Source organism: Talpa occidentalis, unplaced genomic scaffold, assembly GCF_014898055.3.
Source record: "Talpa occidentalis isolate TD23 unplaced genomic scaffold, MPIMG_talOcc4v2.1 talOcc4.12, whole genome shotgun sequence".
NCBI classification, from domain to species: Eukaryota; Metazoa; Chordata; class Mammalia; order Eulipotyphla; family Talpidae; genus Talpa; species Talpa occidentalis.
This window is the reverse complement of record NW_023601212.1, coordinates 33,295,189-33,318,082: the sequence shown is the minus strand read 5'-3', so window position 1 is coordinate 33,318,082 and position 22,894 is coordinate 33,295,189. Positions and strand designations below refer to the sequence as shown.

General features: G+C 42.7%; 1 protein-coding gene across 5 annotated transcripts in view; it reads right to left on the bottom strand.

The window, feature by feature from the left end:
• Positions 1–16,804: 16,804 nt before the first annotated feature.
• Positions 16,805–22,894, bottom strand: part of ALKBH8 (alkB homolog 8, tRNA methyltransferase) — a 45,676-nt gene continuing 39,586 nt past the window's right edge. For 3 of the 5 annotated variants that reach the window (XM_037505691.2, XM_037505692.2, XM_037505693.2), the window contains exons 11-12: positions 21,272–21,421; positions 16,805–19,493 (exon numbers count right to left, since the gene is read on the bottom strand). In XM_037505691.2, coding sequence (XP_037361588.1) covers positions 18,939–19,493; positions 21,272–21,421 — 705 coding nt within the window. In that variant the 3' untranslated portion in view covers positions 16,805–18,938. Of the gene's footprint in view, positions 19,517–20,278; positions 21,184–21,271; positions 21,422–22,894 lie in introns of those variants that run through there. The other 2 variants (XM_037505694.2, XM_037505695.2) reach the window with 2 other exon arrangements.

The following is a 22,894-nucleotide window of genomic DNA, read 5'->3' as shown; positions in this document are numbered from 1 at the left end:
CCTGACTACTATGAACTGTAGAGGTCAGCTACCTGACAAGTTCAGCTCCATCCAAATATAAAAACCAAAGTGTAACTTAGCAGGATGTTGGGAGAGCTTCCTGTATGAGGGATGTAGGTGACTACTCTTTCACTCAGCATCTGGAGTTCCTGGGGGTGAATCTAACACCAAGGACGTTTTCCTTTCACATCATCACTACATGTGGTCCATGGCCATTCCCTAATTGCTTGTTTTCCCTCCACTGGGGTAATATAGGGGCTGGATTCTAAGACTAAGTCTCAGCTCAGTTAGAGAGGGGCTCTAAAATCTCCCTTACTTGCCAGCCTCTTTCCTGGAGCTGGACTTTGCTTTTGTTACTGCTTACACTATTGTTAAAGGACCTCCCAATCTACGTGATTCTGGTCTCTACTAAGAGTCCCCATGGTCTTCCTATTTGCCTAAACCACAAATCAGAGTAGAATTGGTTGAATGTCCTTGATCTTGGTGACTTAAATATTGTTTCTCCATGGAAGGGGCTGAATCTCCTGCTCTTATTAGTTTCCCCAGCTCCTCTAGCATTACTTGTGCGCCCCACTCAGCAGAAACACTGCTGTGCTGTGCTCTGGGTGAGAGGTCAGGACCCCTACCCTCTTTGTGGGTTTAAGACTTTCACTGTTTTGCAGGTGAGGCTTTCACTAGTTCAGGATCATCGTTGGCTAAGCCTACAGTCAGCAGATGTTTAGTCCTCTAAGTGAGGAAGGCAGGGAAAAACCAACTATGAATTTTTATTTTCTCAAGCATAAGGTTCATTGTGTTTTAAGTACCAATAAACTCAATTATCCATAGTAATATGGAAGGGAATAATGACATATTTCTATACAGCATTGTCCTAAATCACATATGGTTGGATCACAATTATTTTCCCTAGCAGCAGATTTACTTTGCTAGTTATTCTGGGCTTGTAATTTTATTAAAATGAGTCTGCTTTCCCTGAGCACCATTCCTTATAATTACAAGAGGAGACTTCACAAAAGCCTGTTCAATGGCTGGAGCCAGTCAGTCTTGGCTTAGATATTTAGATTATATGCTTACTATAGAAAAACCCTGCATCTGTTAAATAATCAATCATTGTGAATGTTTTGGACATCATGTAACAAGATCATATGGTGGAATTAGAGGGGATGTGGGGTGTAATTTGGAGAGAGATATTGAACCTTCAGAGAGCTATGGTTGCCAAACAATAAGAGAACCACCTAGGCAGACAGGAAAGATGGTAACATGCACTGATTCAGTGATAACTTGTTGCAATGTTCACAAGTTAGGGACCATGGTTGCTTGTGATATGGTGAAAATAGGTGTATATGAAGGCTGTGAGGAAAGGAGAATGGGGCAATGTAGAGGGCAAAAGGAGGAGAAAGACTCACATTTACTGAGTGTTGTCCATGCCAAAAACTATGCTAAACAATTGATGTGCACTGTGCTCCTTCATCCTTGCAATGATTCTCCAAGGAAGGTGCTCCCATTCTCCTCATTTTACAGGTAGGCAATACAGAGGTCTTAAATTCAGTAAGAATCCAAGATAATCTGACTTCATTGACAATTTTATTGCCCACTATTTATTTTCCACTGTCTTTCATCATAGAAAAGGCAGTGATGTGAAGTATGACTTAAATAGAACATGAAAGAAGAAAGAAGTATTTCTTGCAATGATTGAGGCCTTGGGTAAAACATGATTTGAGTACAAAATAGAAGCTGTGGGTAGATAGAGAACATATTTATAGTTTTATCTCCATTTTAGTTCATTGTGATTGCTTACAACAACAGGTCAGAGCAGATTATGTTTTTCAATAATGTCGCTGCTGGGAGGTGAAGTGAAGGACCACTGAAGAAAAACCACATGATAGAAAAGGAACAGTTGTTGGGAGTCGAGCAAAGGGAAAAGCTAGGAACAAGAATTAGCCATCCTCCAAGAGGACAAAGCAGTAAAGACTTGGACATGGCAAATGGAAAGACTTGGACATCACATGGGAAATGCTAATGTTTTGTCAATTCCTATCTCAGCATAAGAAAATGTCCCTCAAAACTCTTCCCTTATCTTCTGTGACTCCCAGGTTATTACATGGCACAATCTAGGGGACACCATTTCCATTTTATTCTATGGGTTCCATAGCTTCTTTTGAGGACAAACAACACTACCTCCTAAGAACCTTAATACTGACAAGGGGCACCTGTCACTACAAATAAGAATATATTATAGTTGTTACTGGTTAAAGTCTAGTCTCTGGAAAGAACTGCCTCCCATTATATGGGAACAAAGAGGACTTAATCAATTTCTTCTGACTTTATTACTAAGACTCTGCCCTGTTCCTCATCTACTCCAGTCACCTTGTCAAAATTGAGTTTCTGGACCTGCACTCATGAGGCCCAAACCCAGAATGTGAAAATCACTAGTATACCACCCAGCCCAAATAGGAGAGCCTGTTTGAGTCTCTCACTGCTGTGATGAGATGTGATGACTTTTCTAACTCCCTACTTTATATTAGGTTATATTGGGGCCTATTAGTGAGCAGATAATTAGATATCTCACAAAGTAAACATAGTTAATCCCAACACCCCAGGAAGCTTGTAATGTAAACAGACAGCCTCCCAAGGGACAGACATCAAGAGTGCCCCATAGAGTCACATAACACAAGGAGTGTTATAAAGTGAAAGGTTTTTAAATTAATTAATTAATTAAAATTTTTGTCCTACATCATTGTAGTCCCCATAGTTCTCCCACCACATCACCCGTGAAATGTGACCATAGTCCCCTGTGTTCATCCCTCCTCTGATTTCCCTCCCCCATTCCTCCCCCTCATTTGCTGTGTGCCTCAGATCTACGGTCACCTATTAGCAGAAGTTTGGTGACATTCCTGTGTAGTTTCTGCTTATTTTCTGAAACTAGCTTATTTTTCATCATGACCTATCTTCTTAAAGGGAAATGCAATGGTCTGCATTATTTTCCCTTTACCTAATTTTTTGTGGGACAGTTTCCCACAGGCGATGAAAAACTGTACAATTCAGTGCTAGTGTATATCCAGAACATGACTAGGATGAATTTAATAATAATCCTATTCACCACTGAGGGGCGCTGCTCTGGAAACCCTGTCCTATATATTTACTAGGATAATGTACACTCACCCTTCAAAATGCGTCAGCTCACAATGTGTGGTTATAATGCCAGTTGACAGTTCATGTTGCTCTGATATCTGATGGTTCTCATGAACAATTTTCAATGTCAAAGGTAATATTTCCCAAAAGGGGGTAATGTGAAAAGTGCAGTATGGCATGGTATGGAATAATGATGCCTCTTTATGTAACAGGGCAGGGAGAGGGGCACACCAGAACCTCCAAACCTGCCCATTCAATTCAAGGTTCAAGGTTCAAGGTTCTTGCCAACTGCCAGACCTTTAATGAAAAGGAACTTTAATACAAACTTTTAGTGTTCAACAAAGAAAAGACAAAGAATATAGTTTTCAAATCCAGTACCCATAGTTACCCTTCTTTCGTGGGTAATTGCCCAGCCAAAAAGGGTTGACCAAAAGCAGGGCCTCTGAGACCCAAAAGCCTGCACAAATCTAAGGCATGTACCTGCAGGGACCCATAGAAAGGGTCAGAAACAGCCAGACAAATCTAGGAGGAAAAGAACAAAGTTAAAATCAAAATCAAGGCCATTCTTTGTTAACCTCCCCACAGGTCTCCCACACACATCCATTTCAACCAGTCCAGGACCAAAAAGCAAGTGCAGCTTCTTCACATGTGCCTACTCCTGGTCTCCTCCTGGTCTCCTCCTGGTCTCCTTCTGGCTCCCCAACCTTCTTCCTTCCTTTTCCAGCTTCTTCTCTTCCCTGCTCAGATCCACCCTTCCTTTAGTGGGGCAGGGAATCTAGAAACTCTCCTTTCACTGGGGTCCACCCTGTTACATTTAAAATATATTTTCATCTCTCAAGCGAGACTTCCAGAGAGGTGCTTGTGGTGTTAAGGTAGTTCACGTCCTTGTAGATTTTCTTTCCAGCTTGAAATCTCCTATACCATCTCTATACCATATAACCTCCTGTGATGATGTAGTTAGTCTCTGCAATCTTCTTTATGGTAAACCCTAGCCACACATGGGTACTGAGCACTCACAATGTGCCTCGTCCCACAAGGAAGTAAATTTTTAAATTTCATTTATTTAATTTTATTTATTTTAATTAATTTCAATTTAAATAGCCAGTGGTAACCATACTGGGCAGTGCAACTGTAGAAGAAAGAAGGGTTAATCACTAAAAATGGAACTACCATATGACCTAGCAATTCCACTCCTAGGAATCTACCCAAAGGACACAAAAACATTAATTCAAAAAGATATCTGCACCCCTATGTTTATTGCAGCATTATTTACAATATCTAAGATTTGGAAACAACCCAAATGCTCAAAAATAAATGACTGATCAAGAAGACGTGGTAGGGGCCTCCCCGGTGGCACAGCGGTTGAGCGCTGGGTTGCGAAGCTGCCCCGCAGCCTCTGCCACGCCGGTTCAATCCCCGGCTGCTCCCCGGCCACCGGAGGAGGGTCCCACATGGCGCGCAGACCTCTCCTGCCGCCCGCTGCTCCCCTCAGCAGTGTACTTCGGTCCTTCTGTCTGCTCTGCCTCCCGCTCTGGCTCTGGTGAATTCTCTCACCCTCCCGCGCTTCTGACTGTACTCAGTGCTTGTACAAATAAATAAATAAATAAATATTTTAAAAAATTTTAAGAAAAAAAAAAAAAGAAGACGTGGTACATATACACAATGGAGTACAATTCATCAATCAAAAAAGATAAACTTATGCCATTCGCAGCAACATGGATGCAACTAGAAGGGATCATGCTCAGTGAAATAATCCAGAAGGAAAAAGAAAAATACTGAATGGTTTCACTTAAGGGAGGAATATAGGGGAACCAAGTAAGGGGCCAGGGGAAAAAATAACAACAACAATACTAGTAATAATAATTAAACAAACTAGCAGGCAACCATAAATAAGAGACATTCTGCGAGAAAGGGGGAGGAAAAGGGATCAAAACAGGGGAGAGAAAAGCACAGGGGACTATGATGAATATTCATGGGTTAATTGGTAGTGGGAATTTTATGGGGAATACACAATGATTTAAAAGATAAATAAAAAATATATATCTAATTTAAAAAAAGAAAGAAGTGTTTAAGAAGCTGCCAAGAACTACTGAGAACTCCTCTCCCTGCTTCCCAAGCACTAAGCATTGAAGAGTCACGATAATGTCACTCGGTTGATCAGAACCACAAGATGGCAATTGTTTACAGTGTCTTTCTGTCATTCAGTGGACTGTAGAACACCGACAATTGCCCAAGGCCCAAGTATGTTGATAACTCATGGCTGCTGCTTCATAAACAAAAGCTTGGCTGACATAAAACTAGTCTTCTAAATGGGGTTACATTTACAGATTGGGATTATGGACAGTTATGGTTAGATATTATTAATATAATACAAAATCATCAAGCAAAATTACTTTTTAGTACATATCAAAGTTTTACTCAATCCTTTAATAAGACAAACCATTAATAAGACAAACCCATTAATAAGACAATAAGACAAGATCGCAAGTGCCAAGAGTCTGAAACAGCCCATCTTCAAAGTCTGTTAGGAAAGAAATGCTGAAACAAGATCACTGAGATTGATACACAACTAGAATGAGAATTAAAACTGCATTTGGAGATCCTCTCATGGGCCTGACAGGCGGAAGAAAGTTCAAAGCCCCTGCAGAGACTCAGTCAGGAGTGGCTGTGAAGAAAGCTTTCAGGAAAATCCATGTGCCTGTGAGAACACGAGATTGAGCACTTCCCCATCTCTGTTGCTGACCAGAAAGCAATTACAGGAAGATCATATGAGCACCCAGTGGAGAATCTCATCAGCAGAGTTAGAAGAAGTGTAACTGCTGATGGCTTCCTGGATGTATAGATAAAAATGACGGTCTCTGTGTCAGAACAGCCAGGAAAGTTTGACACTTCCAAACTTTTGAAAGAAAATCAGAAGCTACTGACAAAATGTAATGTATTGTTTGATGATGGTGCCGTTTGACATAAGAAGATGATTATCCCCTTCTTTCCTAAGGTGCATAATCTCACTCAAACATGTGGCTGGCAAAGCAGTTCCCTCAGAGGCAAATCTTACAGATGGCTTCCCAGATTTGAATCCTGACTTTGATTATCTAATGAACTCTCATTATCACTTTGATAATTAGCACTATTACTGGGATCTTTATTTCAGTTCATAAGAGCATTATCACTGTCAAGTTTAAGGTTGTCTTCTCCATCTGGCCGAAGAGGGAAAAGGAGATGGAGGTGGGAAGTAGGGATGCATGTCAAGCTCAAGAGTAACTGACACTGGTTCATCTTGCCCCCCACCAATGTCTCCTTCAAACATCTGGGCCTCTCTCAAGGACTTGTATAAAAATAAATCTTAAAAAAAAAAAAAAAGGAAATATAGGGAGTGTAGAAGCAGACCCCGGGATTCAGTGTTTGGAATTTCAGCATTTTCAGATCTTTCTGCCCCCACCATGCCGATCTTCCCGAAGGCTATTGTGGGCACCCTGAAGAACGTGGACAGGCTTCCAGCAGCCAACCTCAGAGGAAAAGTTTGGAGGCTTTGCAAGTAGCCCAGCAACTATTCCTGGTTTTGCTGCTCTTACAGTCTGGTAGGGAAGGTGAAGCCCCAGACCAGGCGCCTCCCTGAGCTGCATGAGTGTGGCCATTTATTGGGTAGGGTCGTTCGGCCTCTGCAGCTGCTGTTTAGAGTGTTGCTTGTCTGGTGCTGCGCTGGGGCATCTCGGCAGCTCTGGTGAGCATCTCCTGTTGTTTGTTGGATCCCAACGTATTGTCTGGCTGCCACCTGCTCCAGGTCCTCAGTGGCTAGAAGACACATCTTTGGAGCTGTAGTGCCAGCAAGGCATGGAGCAGGTTTTCTATGATGTGGGCAGACGGGTAAAGGAGGCCTGGAGCCCTCAGTGGCTTTCTCAGGCTTTTAATGATCTTTCTACATTTGTAGTGAGGCAAGCAGGTATAGGGCAGGCAGGGGGTCTGGGGGGCCAAGAGTCTGGCAGACCCCCGCAAATCTTCACTCTTTCTGGGCTCTCTGGTGTTCTCCACTGCACTCCACTGCCGCACTCTGTTCTCTGCTCTCTGCTGTGTCACCACACTTATATGCTCGGCCCCCAGGCTCAGGTGTGCTGTAGGGTAGGTAAAAGATATCAGGCTTTTCTGCCCTCCCACCATTAGGATGGATGACAGAACCCTAAGGTCCTGAGTGCATGCCTGATGGCGGGCATCTGGAGTAGGGTGGTACACCTACAGAGTAGGTGGGTACACCTGAGCTAAGAGACTGGTTTATAAGGGGGTGCAGCAGAGTGCGGTGTGGTGGTAGTGCGGTGTCGAGGGTGGAGGAGTGGAGTGAACGGAGGAGTACGATTATAAACAACGGCGAAGAGCATGTGGCTGCTAGAACCGTTCATAAACCTGCCCGGAATAGGTTAGTTGCCTTACATGTGCCCACTTACATATGCCTACACTGATTCTCACACTACTTGTCAACATGTCCTTTCCTATTATTTTCACATACTCTAATTTTACCATCATTTAAGACCTTTAACTTTTACTCCTCCATAAAGGTGTTTATTCCACTTCTCCCCAGGAAGGAGTAATTCTTTTTTCTTTTGGTTTTGAAACAATTTTATCTGGGATGCTCTTATTTACTCCTTTGTACCATATTATATTCATTGTGTATGTCAAACATTAGATTAATGGGTTAAGCATCTGAGTGTCTGATGAGTGATGATTGTTCAACGAAAGTCCACAAGAGAAAGTGAAATAGTGTGTGTAAAGTCCAGGAATGGACACAGGGCAGGCTTTCTGATCCAGCAGACTGGGTAAAGGAGGAGTCAGAGTCCTCAGTGCCTTTTGCAGGTCTTTTATTGGGATTTACCCGGTACACAGCAGGCAGGGGTGCTGTGGGGCCGGGAGGCTGGCAGGCCTCCCAGCCCCCAGCAAATCCTCACTCTATCTGGGCTCTCTGGCGTTCTCTCATGTTCTCTCTTCTTCTCTTGGCTTCTGCTGGCATCCCCGTGACGCCGCCCTTAAAAGCCCAGTCTCAGCCCAGGTGAATCCCATCTGCCTATGCCCACACCCAACTCCAGGTGCCCGCCATCAGGCATGCATTCAGGACTGCAAGGATCCATTATCTATCCTGATGGTGGGAGGGTAGAAAACCCTGACATTTCCTTACCCTACAGTAACTTACAGGTTCTGGAGGAGGTACCTGGGCTGCCTCAGGGGACCACATGGGGAGATCAAGGTGGACAGCAAGGGACAATAAAGCTGGTGAAGGACACTGCCCAAATAGTAACCTGTCATCATCTGAGTTCTTCACCCACGCACACAATTGTAAGACTACTCAGGTTCAGAGAACAACAATGGGATTTAACAACAATGGGATTTAACAAACCAGGGAAAACAAAGAGTTACTGGAGTCAAAAATGGCCATTTACTTCACTCCAAGCAGCGTCCAGTGTTTTAAAGTCCTAAAGACAGACACTCCTGTAGGGTAAGTGGGAGTTATCAGGTTTTTTCCACTCTCCCGCCATTAGCATCTATGATGGACACCTGTGGTTTTATACGCGTGCCTGATGGTGGCACCTGGAGTATGGTGTGGTGCAAAGGCAGGACTGGGCACAGTGCAGGTTTTCTGATCCCATGCAGACCGGGTAAAGGAGGAGTCAGAGTACTCAGTAGTTTTGCAGGTTTTTATTTGTGCATATGGCAGGCAGGGGTGCTGGCTGGGGTGCTGGGAGGCTGGCAGGCCTCCCAGCCCCCAGCAAGTCTTCACTCTATCTGGGCTCTCTAGCGTTCGTTCTGCTGCTTCTCGGCTTCTCTTTCGGCTTCTCTTTCGGCTTCTGCTTCGGCTTCTACTACTGGTGCTGCTGCTGCTGCTGCTGCTGCTGGCGTCCCCGTGACGCCGCCCTTAAAAAGCACAATCTTAGCTCAGCTGAATCCCATCTACCTATGCCCACACCAGCAGAAGCCGAGAACGAATGGAAGCCGAGAGAAGAAGAGAAGCAGAGAGAACGCCAGAGAGAGCCCAGATAGAGTGAGGAGACCTGCCAGCCTCCAGGCCCCCCTATACCCGGTCTGCTGGATATCAGAAAACCTGCTCCATGCCCAATCCTGCCCTTACAGTGTGACTTTTAATTCTAATAATGAAATCCAAACTTCTATTAAAATAAAACCCTTGGTAACCCTTCACAACTGCCCCTGCTGGCTCTCCCATGTCCCATGTCAATTCTCTCTGCTCCCCACCTCACACCTAATGTTCCATTCCCACCAAATTATTTCTCCTTTGAGAGTTGCACACTTACAGATTGTACTGCCAGCAAGCAAGCGTAGAACGGGCAGGCAGGCGGGGGGACTGGGAGGCCTGGGGACCTGTCAGTCTCCTGGCCTCTAGCACATTTATTCTTTGCTCGCTCTACTGCACTGTCTTCTGCCACACACCATTCTCTGTGATGCTGCCCTTATAGCCTCAGTCTCTCGGCTCAGGTGTACCCACATGTAGGGTAAAGAAAATGTCAGGCTTTTCTGCCCTTCCGCCATCAGGATAGATGATGGATCCTTGTCCTGAATGCATGCCTGATGGCGGGCACCTGGAGTAGGGTGTGGGCATAGGTAGATGGGATTCACCTGGGCTGAGACTGGGCTTTTAAGGGCAGCGTCACGGGGACACCAGTAGAAGCCGAAAGAGAAGCCGAGAAAGAAGCAGAGAAGCAGAAGTAGAAGCCAAGAGAGAAGCTGAGAACGCCAGAGAGCCCAGATAGAATGAAGACTTGCGGGGGGCTGGGAGGCCTGCCAGCCTCCCGGACCCCAGCACCCCTGCCTGCCATGTACCAGGTAAATCCCAATAAAAAGACCTGCAAAAAGCCACTAAGAACTCTGACTCCTCCTTCACCCGGTCTGCTTGGGATCAGAAAACCTGCTCAGTGCCCCTTCCTGCCACTACACCGGGTAAAGGAGTCAGGGTCCTCAGTGGCTTTTTGAAGGTCTTTTATTTAAATTTACCAGGCACATGGCAGGCAGGGGTGCTGGGGGGCCTGGAGGCTGGCAGGTCTCCTCACTCTATCTGGGCTCTCTCTGGCGTTCTCTCTGCTGCTCTTCTTCTCTCGGCTTCCATTCGTTCTCGGCTTCTGCTGGTGTCCCAGTGATGCCACCCTTATAAACTCAGTCTCTCAGCCCAGGTGTACCCACTTTATGTGCCTGCCATCAGGCATGCATTCAGGACCACAGGGTTCCCTCATCTATCCTAATGGCGGGAGGGTAGAAAAGCCTGATACTTTTTCCTTACCCTACACTGACATAATTAAGTTAAGGAGAAATATCTTCAGATTTTATAAAACCCATTTTGGCAGCAGAGTAGAAAATCAGAAAGAGCTGAGGCTGAAGGCAGGGGAGAAATCAGTGCATGAAATATTTTTTAATTTAAATTTTATTTTTATATTCCCCATACAATTACAACCTCCTTTTTTTGACCCCAATCCCTCATTTCCCCGCCCCTCAACCCCCATAGTGTGTCTCTGGTTCATAGTTGTTTGTTGATTTTGATATTTCTTTCTTATAGTTATTCTTTTTCCTGGTCTCTTATTTAAGTTTTCTAGATTCCTGCTATGAGTGAGACCATCCGGTATTTTTCTTTTTCTTTCTAGCTTATTTCGCTGAGCATGATCCCTTCCAGCTCCATCCACATTGCTGCAAATGGCTTGTGTTTATCTTTTTTTGAATGTTGAGTAATATTCCATGGTGTGTATGTACCACATCTTCTTGATCCAGTCATCTATTTGTGGGCATTTGGGTTGTTTCCAAAGCTTAGCTATTGTAAATTGTGCTGCTATAAACCTAGGGGTGCAGGTGCTCTTTGGAATTGATGTTTCTGTGTCCTTTGGGTAAATACCTAGGAATGGAATTGCTGGATCATATGGAAGCTCTATTTTTAGTAGGTCCAGAAATCTCCACACAGCTCTCCATAGTGGTTGGACCAGTTTGCACTCCCACCAACAGTGCAAGAGTTCCTTTTTCTCCACAACCTCGCCAACATTTGTTGTTGCTAGTTTTTTTAATGTGTGCCATTCTCACTGGTGTGAGATGGTATCTCATGGTAGTTTTGATTTGCATTTCCCTGATTACAAGTGATGTTGAACATTTTTTCATATGCCTGTTGGCCATTTGCATTTCCTCTTCAGAGAAGTTTCTTTTTAGCTCTTCTGCCCATTTTTTGACTGGATTATTTTCTTTGTTTTTGTTGAGTCTCATCAGCTCTTTGTAGATTTTTGTGATCAGTCCTTTATCATTAGTGTTGTGTGCAAAAATGTTCTCCCAGTCGGTGGGGTTTCTCTTTGTTTTTGTTGTTGTCTCTTTTGCTGTGCAAAAGTTCTTTAAATTCAGTGCATGAAATATTTAGGAGTAGGAATCAGCTGTGAACAGCACAAGACAGAACCAATTCACAGTCCTTAATTTTGAGGTACAGGCTGTAGGTGGTAAACAGTTTGAGGCAGGAAGTGATAAGAGCTGGAGAGGCCTGGGAAGATTTTTGAATCTAGTTATGAAGTCATGCCTTCTGTGAGTCCTGAGAAGCTTGTTGCTAAGTAAATCACAATTTAGGCATTAAAGAACCAGGCTTGGTATTCAAGAACAGATCAAGAATCCAAAACATGGCTTGTTCCTCATTATTAAAAGAGATAGGGGCCTTCCTGGTGGCTCAAGGGGTTAAGATGCAACCTATGAAGCTATCTGCAGCCACTGCAGCACGAGTTCTATCCCCAGCCAGGAAGCTACCCACATGGTGCAGCAGACCTCTCCTGACTCGCCCCCTGCTCCCCTCAGCAGTGTATTTCAGTCGATCTGCCTGTTCTGTTCCCCGCTCTGTCTCGGGTAAATTCTCTCACCCGCCCCCCTCACACCTCTGGCTGTACCCCAGTTCTTGTATGCATAAATAAATCTTTAAAAAAAAAAAACTAAGCTGACTTTTGAACAATATGGGGGTTAGAGGCACTGACACCCCATGCAGTAGAAAATCAGGTATAACATTAACTTCCCAACTACCAATAGCTTGCTGTTGACTGGAAGCTGTTAACTGACAGTCAATTAACACCTATTTTGTATGCCTTATGTAGCCTGTACAGTATTACTACGATAATGTAAGCTAGAGAAAAAACATTAAGAAAATCATTAGGAAAATGTATTAAAAGTACTGTACTGTATTTATCTGTACTGTAGATAAACACCATGTATTTACAAGAAAATCAGCATATAAGCAGGCCTATGCAGTTCAAACTCGTGTTGTTCAAAGGTTCGGAGTAATTAAATATTTTGAACTACTCGAATAAAAAAGCAGTTATGAGTAATCTAAGAAAAAATAAAATGAGTTGGAAATATTTTTGGGTAGTTCATTGAGCTGCCTACCGGATACCAAGGGATGTGTTAATTTTCTTGAGCAGTTAAACCGCATCTGAAACAGCAGCTGCAATTGCAGTCACCATCTGGTTAAGTTCATGATAACCCATTATCATTCCCTAAGGCCCATCTGTTTTCTATACTAGCCAAAATGGTGAGTTGAACAGGAAGAGGGTAGGAATCTCTACCCTTGCTACCTCCAAGTCCTTGATGGGGGAGCTACTCACTGCATTCCGTTTGGAATGTGGTGTTGCTGTTGGTTTTCCGCTCCCTTAGGGAAGCACTATACCTTATAAAAAGGTAGAGTGGCCTCCACTTGGCCTTTCCTACAAAAATAATCCTCATTCCACAGGACAGGGAACCAAGGCAGGGATTCTGACAATTGTTGAGCATGTTTATTCTAGTGCACAGTCACCTGGTTAAAGGTCATGTATCACTTCGAGGAACCAAATGTCACTGAAAGAGTCACAGTGAAAATTTATAGCAGAGTCCCAGGGTGGGTCCTCAAGGAAATCCAGCCTTCCATTAATTCAAGAGGCCCTGGGTCTGTACACTGGCTAATGTCTGGGAGTTGACTGAGGGACCATAACTCTTTGTTTTGGTGATTCAAGTTAGACTTTTCTGCCTATGTAAGCAACCAAGAATTTAGTAGATTCTCCTCTGCTTATCTTGCAGGGATGCCATAACCAGGTAGCTAACATCACTGGTTGCTGTGTTGACTCTGCTGTCCTTTATCAACCCACCCTGCCCTTGGTGGTTAAGCTTAGTCACTTAGCCCCTGCCACTCGGGAATCCAGCTACCCCCACTGCATTTGCAGTCCAAGTTAGTTGGCAGCAGTTCCCACTGTTGCACTTAAATGCACTAAGAAGAGTACCACAGTATCAAGGATGCTGGGGTCTCCTGGCAGATGTGCAAAGTACAAGGAGGCACCTTGCTGCCAGCCCTCTTCCTGATGATGTCACTGCTCTGTGCAGCCCTGAAACCTCTCTGGATGCCACTTAGGACCAAGATACTCCCTTTTGTTCTACCTGTTATGTAGAACATGGGGTTCTTCAACCCATGTATGTCTTGGTCAGAAGATGCTGCTATGTCATTTCTGCCCTATTAGAAAGCTCCATGGTGCCGAGGCTACAAGCATATATGGTGTAAGCTCATTAGGACCCTGTTTTAGAGGAGTTCCAGAGCAAAAGTAAAATCCCTACTGTCTGCAGCCCAACATTCATTGCCATTCTAGTTAGTGCAAGCCAAGTTTCCTTTGGAAAACCTTCCTATTCTCAATCCCATAGTTTGTGCAGGACTGATACTACCTGAAGATACATAAGAGGGTCCTGATACCCCAAGTCAATCAAGACCTCCTTCTGCTAGATGCAAAGAATTGCACAAAACCCAGATTCAAGTCAATCACCCCTCCATTCTCTTTGCAACAGATCAGAGATAATCCTATGCCACCAGGCTTATGACTGTACCTTCTAGGAAGCAGTGCCATTATGTAAAATGGGTTGTTTTTAATTGGTATGATATTTCCACTGGTCTGCCTGGAAGTGTAGAGTTTTCACTACTATTACTCTATTAACAAGGAGTCCAGCTTTTGTTGGACAAAAGGAGTGTTCACAAAAAGGAACTTTTTTAAAGATTTATTTATTTATACAAGCACTGGGTACAGTCAGAAGCGCGGGAGGGTGAGAGAATCCACCAGAGCCAGAGTGGGAGCAGAGCAGGCAGAAGGACTGAAGTACACTGCTGAGGGGAGCAGCGGGCGGCAGGAGAGGTCTGCGTGCCATGAGGGACCCTCCTCCGGTGGCCAGGGAGCAGCCAGGGATTGAACCGGCGCTGCAGAGGCTGTGGGCAGCTTCGCAACCCAGCGCTCAACCGCTGCGCCACTGGGGATGCCCCACAAAAAGGAACTTTCTACAGGAAAATCCTCAGTATCGCAATAAGTACTTGCCTCTCCTATCCCTACAACAAGGCTAACTACAAATTAAGGAAGAAATCACAAAGATTTTTAGCTTTCTCTTATAGTTTTTTGCCCCATATAAGCTGTAAATATGTATCCCAAAGCCTGGGTCAAGGGTCATTCCAAAATAATCATCCAGACGGATTGGAGTCCCCATATTGCATAATCCTGCGGCTCCTTTACGTCCTGCTCTATCAGTGCAGCTAGTTCTGAGACTTTGGGGCTGGCTTTGAGTCTCATGAGCATAAGCAAGAGGTCACTGAAATTTTTATGGGAAAAGAATATGGGCCCTCTCCCAAGGAAGATGTAGACACATGCCCCCACCCAAAAAGCTTTGCATACGACTGTTGGTCACTCACAAGCCTGAGCCATAAATTAAGGACTCCTTCCTTAAGTCTACACGGCTCTCTGAGCTTTTCACATTGATTCTTCAAAACAAACTTTAAAGGCTTTTATTTCCTTAAATGCCCTATTTTTCTTTCTGGAAATTCAAAAGCCAGAGAGAACACTCTATAAAATGCATTAGTGGCTCATTCACCATTTCTTTTAATCAATAACAAACTCCAATTGCTTTTGCTAAAGTGAAGACAATAAGACTTTGCACTCAGAATATCTGTGTGGCTATTCTTTCACACTTGCCTTTTAATTTTGAGGAGGACCTAATAAACAGAGCCACAATAGAAGTTAAGGCAACAGTAAAGCTCTTGCTTATAAAAAGGTATTGTGAAGTTATGTTCAGGTACCCTGACTTTCTTGAAGAAGCATTTTCTCTACAGTAATTTAATAAAAATAAAGTGCCATCAATCACCTACCTATCCACTGTTTACAATGATTTGGAATCCTTGCATGTGTGTGTTTCTATTTCTGTCTTCACACACTAACCGAACATCTAGCTGCTCAGCAGCATAAGCTCAAGGGATTGGTTAGGTTTCCTTGTAGCTATTTTCTCAGGAAGATTTATTCAGGGCAGTATCATGGTGGAGGGGAAGTAACAGGCAACCAAAATTGCATTAGGCTCCTGGGAACCGATCTCAAAGCCCTTTGAATATCCCACCTGATAAGCATCTGGGAGCCCTGGGTCAAGGTTATCAGCCTGATCTTCAAAGGGGTGAGAGATCAAAGGTCATCCACATGTCTATATGACTGAGCCCTCACAAGAACACTGAACACAGGGGCTGAGGTGAGCTACGCTGGGGGCCAGCACTCCATGTTGTCATACATCATTGCTGAGCATGTTCTATTCATATTCCACTGGAAGGACAACAGAAAACACCACGCATAGATCTCCACACCATGCACCTCTTTCCTTGGAGGTTGCTAACCAGTATCCTTCAGCTGTAATAAGCTATGTCCATGAGTGAATTCTAGGAAGTTCTTCTAGCAAGTTCTTGAAAACCCCTGAATTTGCAGATGGCATAGAAGGGAGGTTGTACGGGACCCAACTCTAGTTGGTGTCAGAAGTGATCTTAGAGACATGAATTCATCAGAAATCATATGTGTATGCCTCCTTTTATTAGGCACTCTGTTTCTTAGATTCTGTCATAATGTACCTTATAAGTATAATTTAATCACATTCATCACTTGTGTTTAAGGTATTATAAAATTTGATGATAACTTATTCTACTTTTGATGAACATTTGGATTTATTCCACTTTTGCACTATTACTATTGACCAGCTTAAAAGGAAAAAACTAGAGAAATCCGCAATCATATGGGAAATTTTGACACCTGTCACAACTGATAAGAACAACCAGATTAAAAAAATCAGAACATTTATATTACAAATTAACAAATTAGATTTCACATCAATTACTACCTAAAAATCCTATAGGCCTTCTTTGGGAAGAATAATAATAAACATTTTCCAAACATAGACTATATTCTTATATTTTCTAACAGCTCTATGAGTATTATTTCAGCTCATCTTCACAACAGCTTTTCCAATTTTACAGTTAAGAAAATTGAAGTATAGGGCCTCCCCTGGTGGCGCAGTGGTTGAACGCTGGGCTGCGAAGCTGCCCGCAACCTCTACAGCGCCGGTTCGATCCCCGGCTGCCGGCAAGGGTCCCACTTGGCACGCAGACCTCTCCTGCCATGCCCACTGCTCCCCTCAGCAGTGTGTTTTGTCAGTCTGCCTGTTCTGTTCCCCGCTCTGGCTCTGGTGAATTCTCTCACCCTCCTGTGCTTCTGACTGTACCCAGTGCTTGTATAAGTAAATAAATAAATAAATAAAGACTATAATGTATAATTTAAAAAAAAAAAAATGAAGTATAGAAAAGTTAAGGAATCTGCCCAAAGGAAAAAAAAAAAAAGGCAGATCTAGAATTCAACTTCAAGAAATCTGATTTCAGAGCCAAGTTCTGAATTCCTAAACTATTTTCAATATCTTTCATTTCCGATCTCTTCTTGTATCCCTTTTGGTACTTGCATCTTGATAGAAAATCATCTGCTGTATGCTAAATTTTATTAACATGAGTTAAACTTTAAATTGTAAAGTCCTGAATTTGTATCAAAAATGAAACTAGTTTTAGCTTTATATTCTTTCTTCTGATATCATAAACCTTATTAAATCATCTGGAGGGAACAATTATAATCTCATACTAAAATTCAATGACACAGTAATCATTGTCTCATCTAAGACCTATTATTGATCACTACAGGCTTCTGAAAGCTTGATGCTTGAAGATAAGCATCACTATCATTTAGTAACAAGATACGTAATTGTTTAGGCACCATCACAGAAAGCAGTTTTTCCTTTCAGGAGTCTTAAGCATTACCACTATATAGGCAATACATGCTGAAAGCAAAAATTTTTTTAAAAGACACAACAGGGTGGTCCCCAGGAAAGGGGGAGGTTCCCTGCCCCACCCAAGGGAGGGTGGAGCTGATCAGGAAGAGGAGAAGCTGCAGAAGAGACTGAGGAAGGAAGCAGGATGGAGCCAGAAGGAGACCTGGAGGAGGCGCATGGAGCCTAGAGACACGTGAAGAAACTGCGCTTGTCTTTTGGTCGTGGACTGGGTGACACAGATGTGGGTGAGACCCATGGGGAGGTGACAATGGCAGCTTTTATCTTGATGTTGATTTTGCTCTTTTCCTTCCGGGCTTGTCCGGTTGTTTGTGACCCTTTTCTGTGGGTCCCCACTGGAAGATGCTTTAGATTTGTGGCAGGCTTTGGGGTCTTGCTCTGGGCCAATCCCATATGGATGGACTTTTACCCACGAGGGGACGGGTAACTTTGGGTGCTTGATTTAGAAACTAGATTATTTGCCTTTCCTGTATTGTTTCCTAGTTTTATTAAAGTTCCTTCCCCTTAAAAAAAAAAAAAAAAAAAAGATAAAGACACAAAACCTTTCCTTTCTGCATAATTTGATACAGAAGGGAATATGGTTACTTTTCTACCCTTGTTCCTCCTGGAAACTTGACCTAAGTGGATGGTTAACTGGGTAATAATGGAATATTTTTAAGTAAAAAGTGAAAATAGTCCCTGATTGCACCTGGACTGGAATGAACTATGATTGAACTAGAAACACCTAATAATGACTTTGTGTCTTTGGCTATAATGGCATAATTAGGTCTGACTTGCAATTCTAACTTTTGCTATTTAAATAAAGGCATTAAAAGAGCATATTTCAGTTACCATTAGCACCTAGATCCATACACTAGGAATACCAGTCAGGATTAGTAGTTATTTCAACCCTGTAAAAATAGTTTGTTCCCAGATAAAATCCCACTCTGTTTTACTTTTTCGCCATAGCATTTAAGACTATCTGGCAGTAGTAACAATTTATTTGTTTATTGTCTGTCTTCCCTTCTAGAATGTAAGCTCCATGAGGGAAAGGTCTTTGATCTTTCTTGCTCACTGCTCCATACCCAATATGTAAAATAGTAACTGGTACCTAGTAGGGGTTCAATAGGTATTTGTTGGCTGAAGCTTCTACTAACTTATGGGCATTATCTGATTCACTAAACTTTCCTGAGCACCTACTATGTGTCAAGCCCTGTGTAAGTAAGGTGTGGTGACAGAGTGGTTATAAGCTGTGATTTTACAGAGCTAACAATCATAGATAAAACCTCAGACAATTTTCCAGTGAACAGGAACATTTTTCTTTATTAAAATGATTTCACTAAGATTCTCCATGAGTTCACTTGGTAATATTTTATAACAAAAACTTATCTTCAAAATTCTATACCTATACCCCAGTTTCCTAAATACTTCACAAACTACTTCAATCACCTTTAAAACCCACCATGTTCCTTCCCCTAGAAGAAGCCTACCTTTGTGGATAAAATGAGGTCTGCAACAGTCGTAAACTAGATGTTTCCTAACTAATCTCTAATTCCACACTTCTTTCAGGCACTCTCCTTGGGTATTTTTCCCACAAGTACTTTTCTCTTTAACTCAAAAGAGAGCTAATTTAGTCTCCTTTAAAAAACAATAGAAAATGAGCATTTCTTCCCTGTATGATATGTTCATAGGAAGAATCAGATTTTTTGAAGAATCACACACCAGTTCCCCTGATCATAGAAGCTTTGCAGAATGCTGACATTACTCAAAGTCTGGCAAGCAGCTTCCAGTTCTCCCTCACAGAACACATGGTAGTAACGATGAAACACAGAACCTGGCTCATGGGGTACCACTGAGCCAGATGGTTCAACACGTTTATCTTTGCCAAAGTTTTCCTTAAGGTGCCAGGGAACCAGCAAGTCTTGAGAATGAAAAGAAGTCCTGTTAGTGTGAATAGGCAGCCTGGAATTAGTAAGTTTCTTTAAATTGCATCCTTCCTCCTGAAAGTCATTCATGGGGGCAGAACATGTTGAATCCTGCTTGCCCACATCAGGTGTTTGCTCCACAAGCAACTCTTGCACTGATGTATCATTTTTGTTATCTTCTTTTTTCCCTTGGCTAAGTCTGTTTTCTCTAAGATACTTGGACTTCTTCTTATTGTATTCTTGTTCCATTGCCCAGACATAAATGAGAGCCTTCCCTCCGGGTCGCAGGAGTCGAACAAGTTCTTGGAGAGCTGCCACTCTACGCTCCTGGTGAAAAAAACATGTTGCCACTTATCAACCAGGAGGTGATGCAGAGAGAAAACAGGAAAAAATAACTTTTCAATGGAGTTGAACAGCCAGAAAAATCCAACAAAACATATAAAACAAAAGCAACAAAAGGGAAAAGGATATTTGTTTTGTGATTAGGGGATAAAGTGCTGAAGAAGTAAAGAAAAGGAAGTTTTTCTTAGAGGGCTTTATTTTGCTTTGGATTCAGTTAATGTCATATGTAGTACTGAAATAGCTGATGACTCCAGCACAAGGGATCGGAGCATTATTACTGAGTTTATTAATAACATCAAGAAACACTTACCACTGGGGAAAATATGATTTTTTTTTCCTGTCAGATAAATTTAAAGTATTAAGTTCATTTATTTTGAAATTTGGGACAAACCCACTACCAGTAAAACACACTAGTTTATTTTTTTTTTTAAAGATTTATTATTTATTTATTTGTTTGTTTATTTATTTATTTATTTATACATACAAGCACTGGGTACAGTCAGAAGCGCGGGAGGGTGAGAGAATTCACCAGAGCCAGAGCGGGGAACAGAGCAGGCAGAAGGACCGAAGCACACTGCTGAGGGGAGCAGCGGGCGGCAGGAGAGGTCTGCGTGCCATGTGGGACCCTCCTCCGGTGGCCGGGGAGCAGCCGGGGATCGAACCGGCGCCGCAGAGGCGGCGGGCAGCTTCGCAACCCAGCGCTCAACTGCTGCGCCACCGGGGAGGCCCAAAACACACTAGTTTAAAGAAAAAAAAAAAACAGGAGGGCCTCCCTGGTGGCGCAAGGGGTTAAGCACCGCACTATGAAGCTTACCGCAGCCTCTGCAGCATCAGTTCGATCCCCAGCCAGCCAGGAAGCAACCCACACGGCAAAGCAGACCTCTCCTGTCTTGCCCCCTGTCCCGTTCAGCAGTGTACTTTGGTCAATCTGCCTGTTCTGTTCCCCGCTCTGGCTCTGGTGAGTTCTCTCACCCTCCTGCACTTCTGACTATACCCAGTGCTTGTATGCATAAATAAATAAATTTAAAAAAAAAAAGAATAGGAAAAGAAGGAACATGGAACAAGAAAGAGGTAGACTAAGATACTGGAGATGAAAGTGAGGGTTGAGAAGGCAAACTGGGAAGCAGAAAGAGTAAGAAACTCAGGTGAGGAGAGAGTGTCCTCTAGAGGCCTGTGACTGATGGTCTCTCAAAGTCTTTTTTTTTTTTTAAGATTTATTTATTTTTGCATACAAGAGCTGGGGTATAGGCCAGAGGTGCATGGTGGTAAGAGGATTCAGCAGAGACAGAGTGGGGAGCAGAACAGGCACATCTACTGAAATATACTGCTGAGGGGTGCGGTAGGCAAGACATGAGAAGTTTGCTGCACCATGTGGGTCAGCTCCCTGGCCAGGGATCGAACTTGTGCTGCAGTGGCTTCATAGTGTTGAGACTTAACCCCTTGTGCCACCAGGATGGCCCTCTCAAAGTCTTTTACAGTTAAAATTCTGTGACTTGGGATTTGAGGAAGGCATTTAAAGATGAGTAAGACTCAGAGCAGGAAAAAAATGAAAAATGCAGCAATAAAAGCACAAGCTCCCATCAGGATACTTGGTTAAGAAAGCATGACTCCTGTGTAGTCTGCTCCATTCCACATGCTTTCTTTGAAGATGGGACAAACTGTTTGGAAAGAAAAGCTAAAAATAAGATTCAAATCAGTAAAATCCATGAATATTTCCTGTCACTTTTGTTACAAATTCTTGGAGAGAGATAGGTAATACTTACTGCTGTTGCAAAATGGTGAATCACAGCAATGGAGATGCAGGCATCACAAGACCCACTGCGTACTGGAACAGCCAATGCATCACAGACAAAGGCCTGAAACTGCCTCTCCCTGCAAATATCCACCAGGTTTTGGCTACGATCACAGCCAATCTATAATACAGAAGGAAAGAACTTTCTAACATCTTTCTTAACTGTCATGAGAAATTACATTTCATATTTGATGTGAAATGGTCTAAGACCATGAAATTACCAGTTCTTACAACCAGTACAAAGGCAGGACACATAATTTACAGGCCAACATATTACACCTTAACAAGTATCAAACAGAATTCAAATAAGTCAACAGAAACAAAATAACAAGAATAAAAATGACAGTGTAGGAAATGAGAGGCCCTAATTAGTATCTAACTGATCACATTCAGAATTTAGATCTTTCTGTAACAAACAATTAAAAGCAGAAATCATCCCATAAATACAGACATTTAGTCTTTGGGCGGAAACCACAAAGAGGATCTAAGGTCTCATCACTACAGATACAGTAACTATATTGTGATAATCCACACATCAGGAAGATGGCTGAATTTTTTCCTGCTTCTTACACTTTTTAATATGTATTACTGGTACAATAAAACATTACAAAACAATAAAAAATAATTTATTTCATTTTTTAGAAGCTATTGAGTCCTGCTAAAAACCTACCTATAAATATATTAAGAATAAAGTACAGAATTCAAAATTTGTAAAGCGCTATTTAACTACATTTTAGTATAACCAACTACACTTTAGTATAACCAGTTTTCCCCTGGGGATAACATTGGCACAGCCAGCAGCATCATTTCATCGCCCATATCAAGAAGAGAGGCCTAATGCGCCCTACACGTGTACTTGGTTCTGTGCAAGTGTTTGAAGGGGTGAAGGTGTATCTTCTTTTTTTTTAAAGATTTATTTTTTTATTTATACAATAGTTGGGGTAGAGGCCAGAGGTGCGGGAGGGTAAGAGTATTCACCAGAGACAGAGTGGGGAGCAGAACAGGCAGACAAACCTAAAGCACTGCTGAGGGGAACAGCAGGTGCGACAGGAGAGGTCTGCTCTGTATGTGGGAATTTCCCTGGCTGGCTGGGAATCGAACCCGGGCTACAGAAGCTGCGGACAGCTTTACAGCACTGCGCTCAACCTGCTGCGCCACAGGGGAGGCCCTGTATCTTCTAATTCTGTTGCTGTTTTTATACACAGTTTTACTATTTAGTTCTATGAATACTAAGATGTGTGAGAATACTAGGAGAACGTGAGCATGCACACACACACACACACAATGTGCACATGTAAACTGAGGGATGGGAGGAGCTTAAGAAATGATAAACTGGTAGCTAGTAATTATATCCAGCTATTACTTCTTAACCAAATCTCCACAACAGGGGGAAAAAATGCAGAAGTCAATTTCATAAAACACAAGTAGCCACCTCAAGCTTTCATTTACTCTTTTGAATTTTGATATATTGTAGTAAGCATTGATCATTAGCATTCCCTTGATCCACCAAAGAATAAAAAATATGAATCCTCAGGTAAAATCAGTTCTTACTGAGCCAAATAATACTGTCATGCTAAGCATACTTAGTATGAAT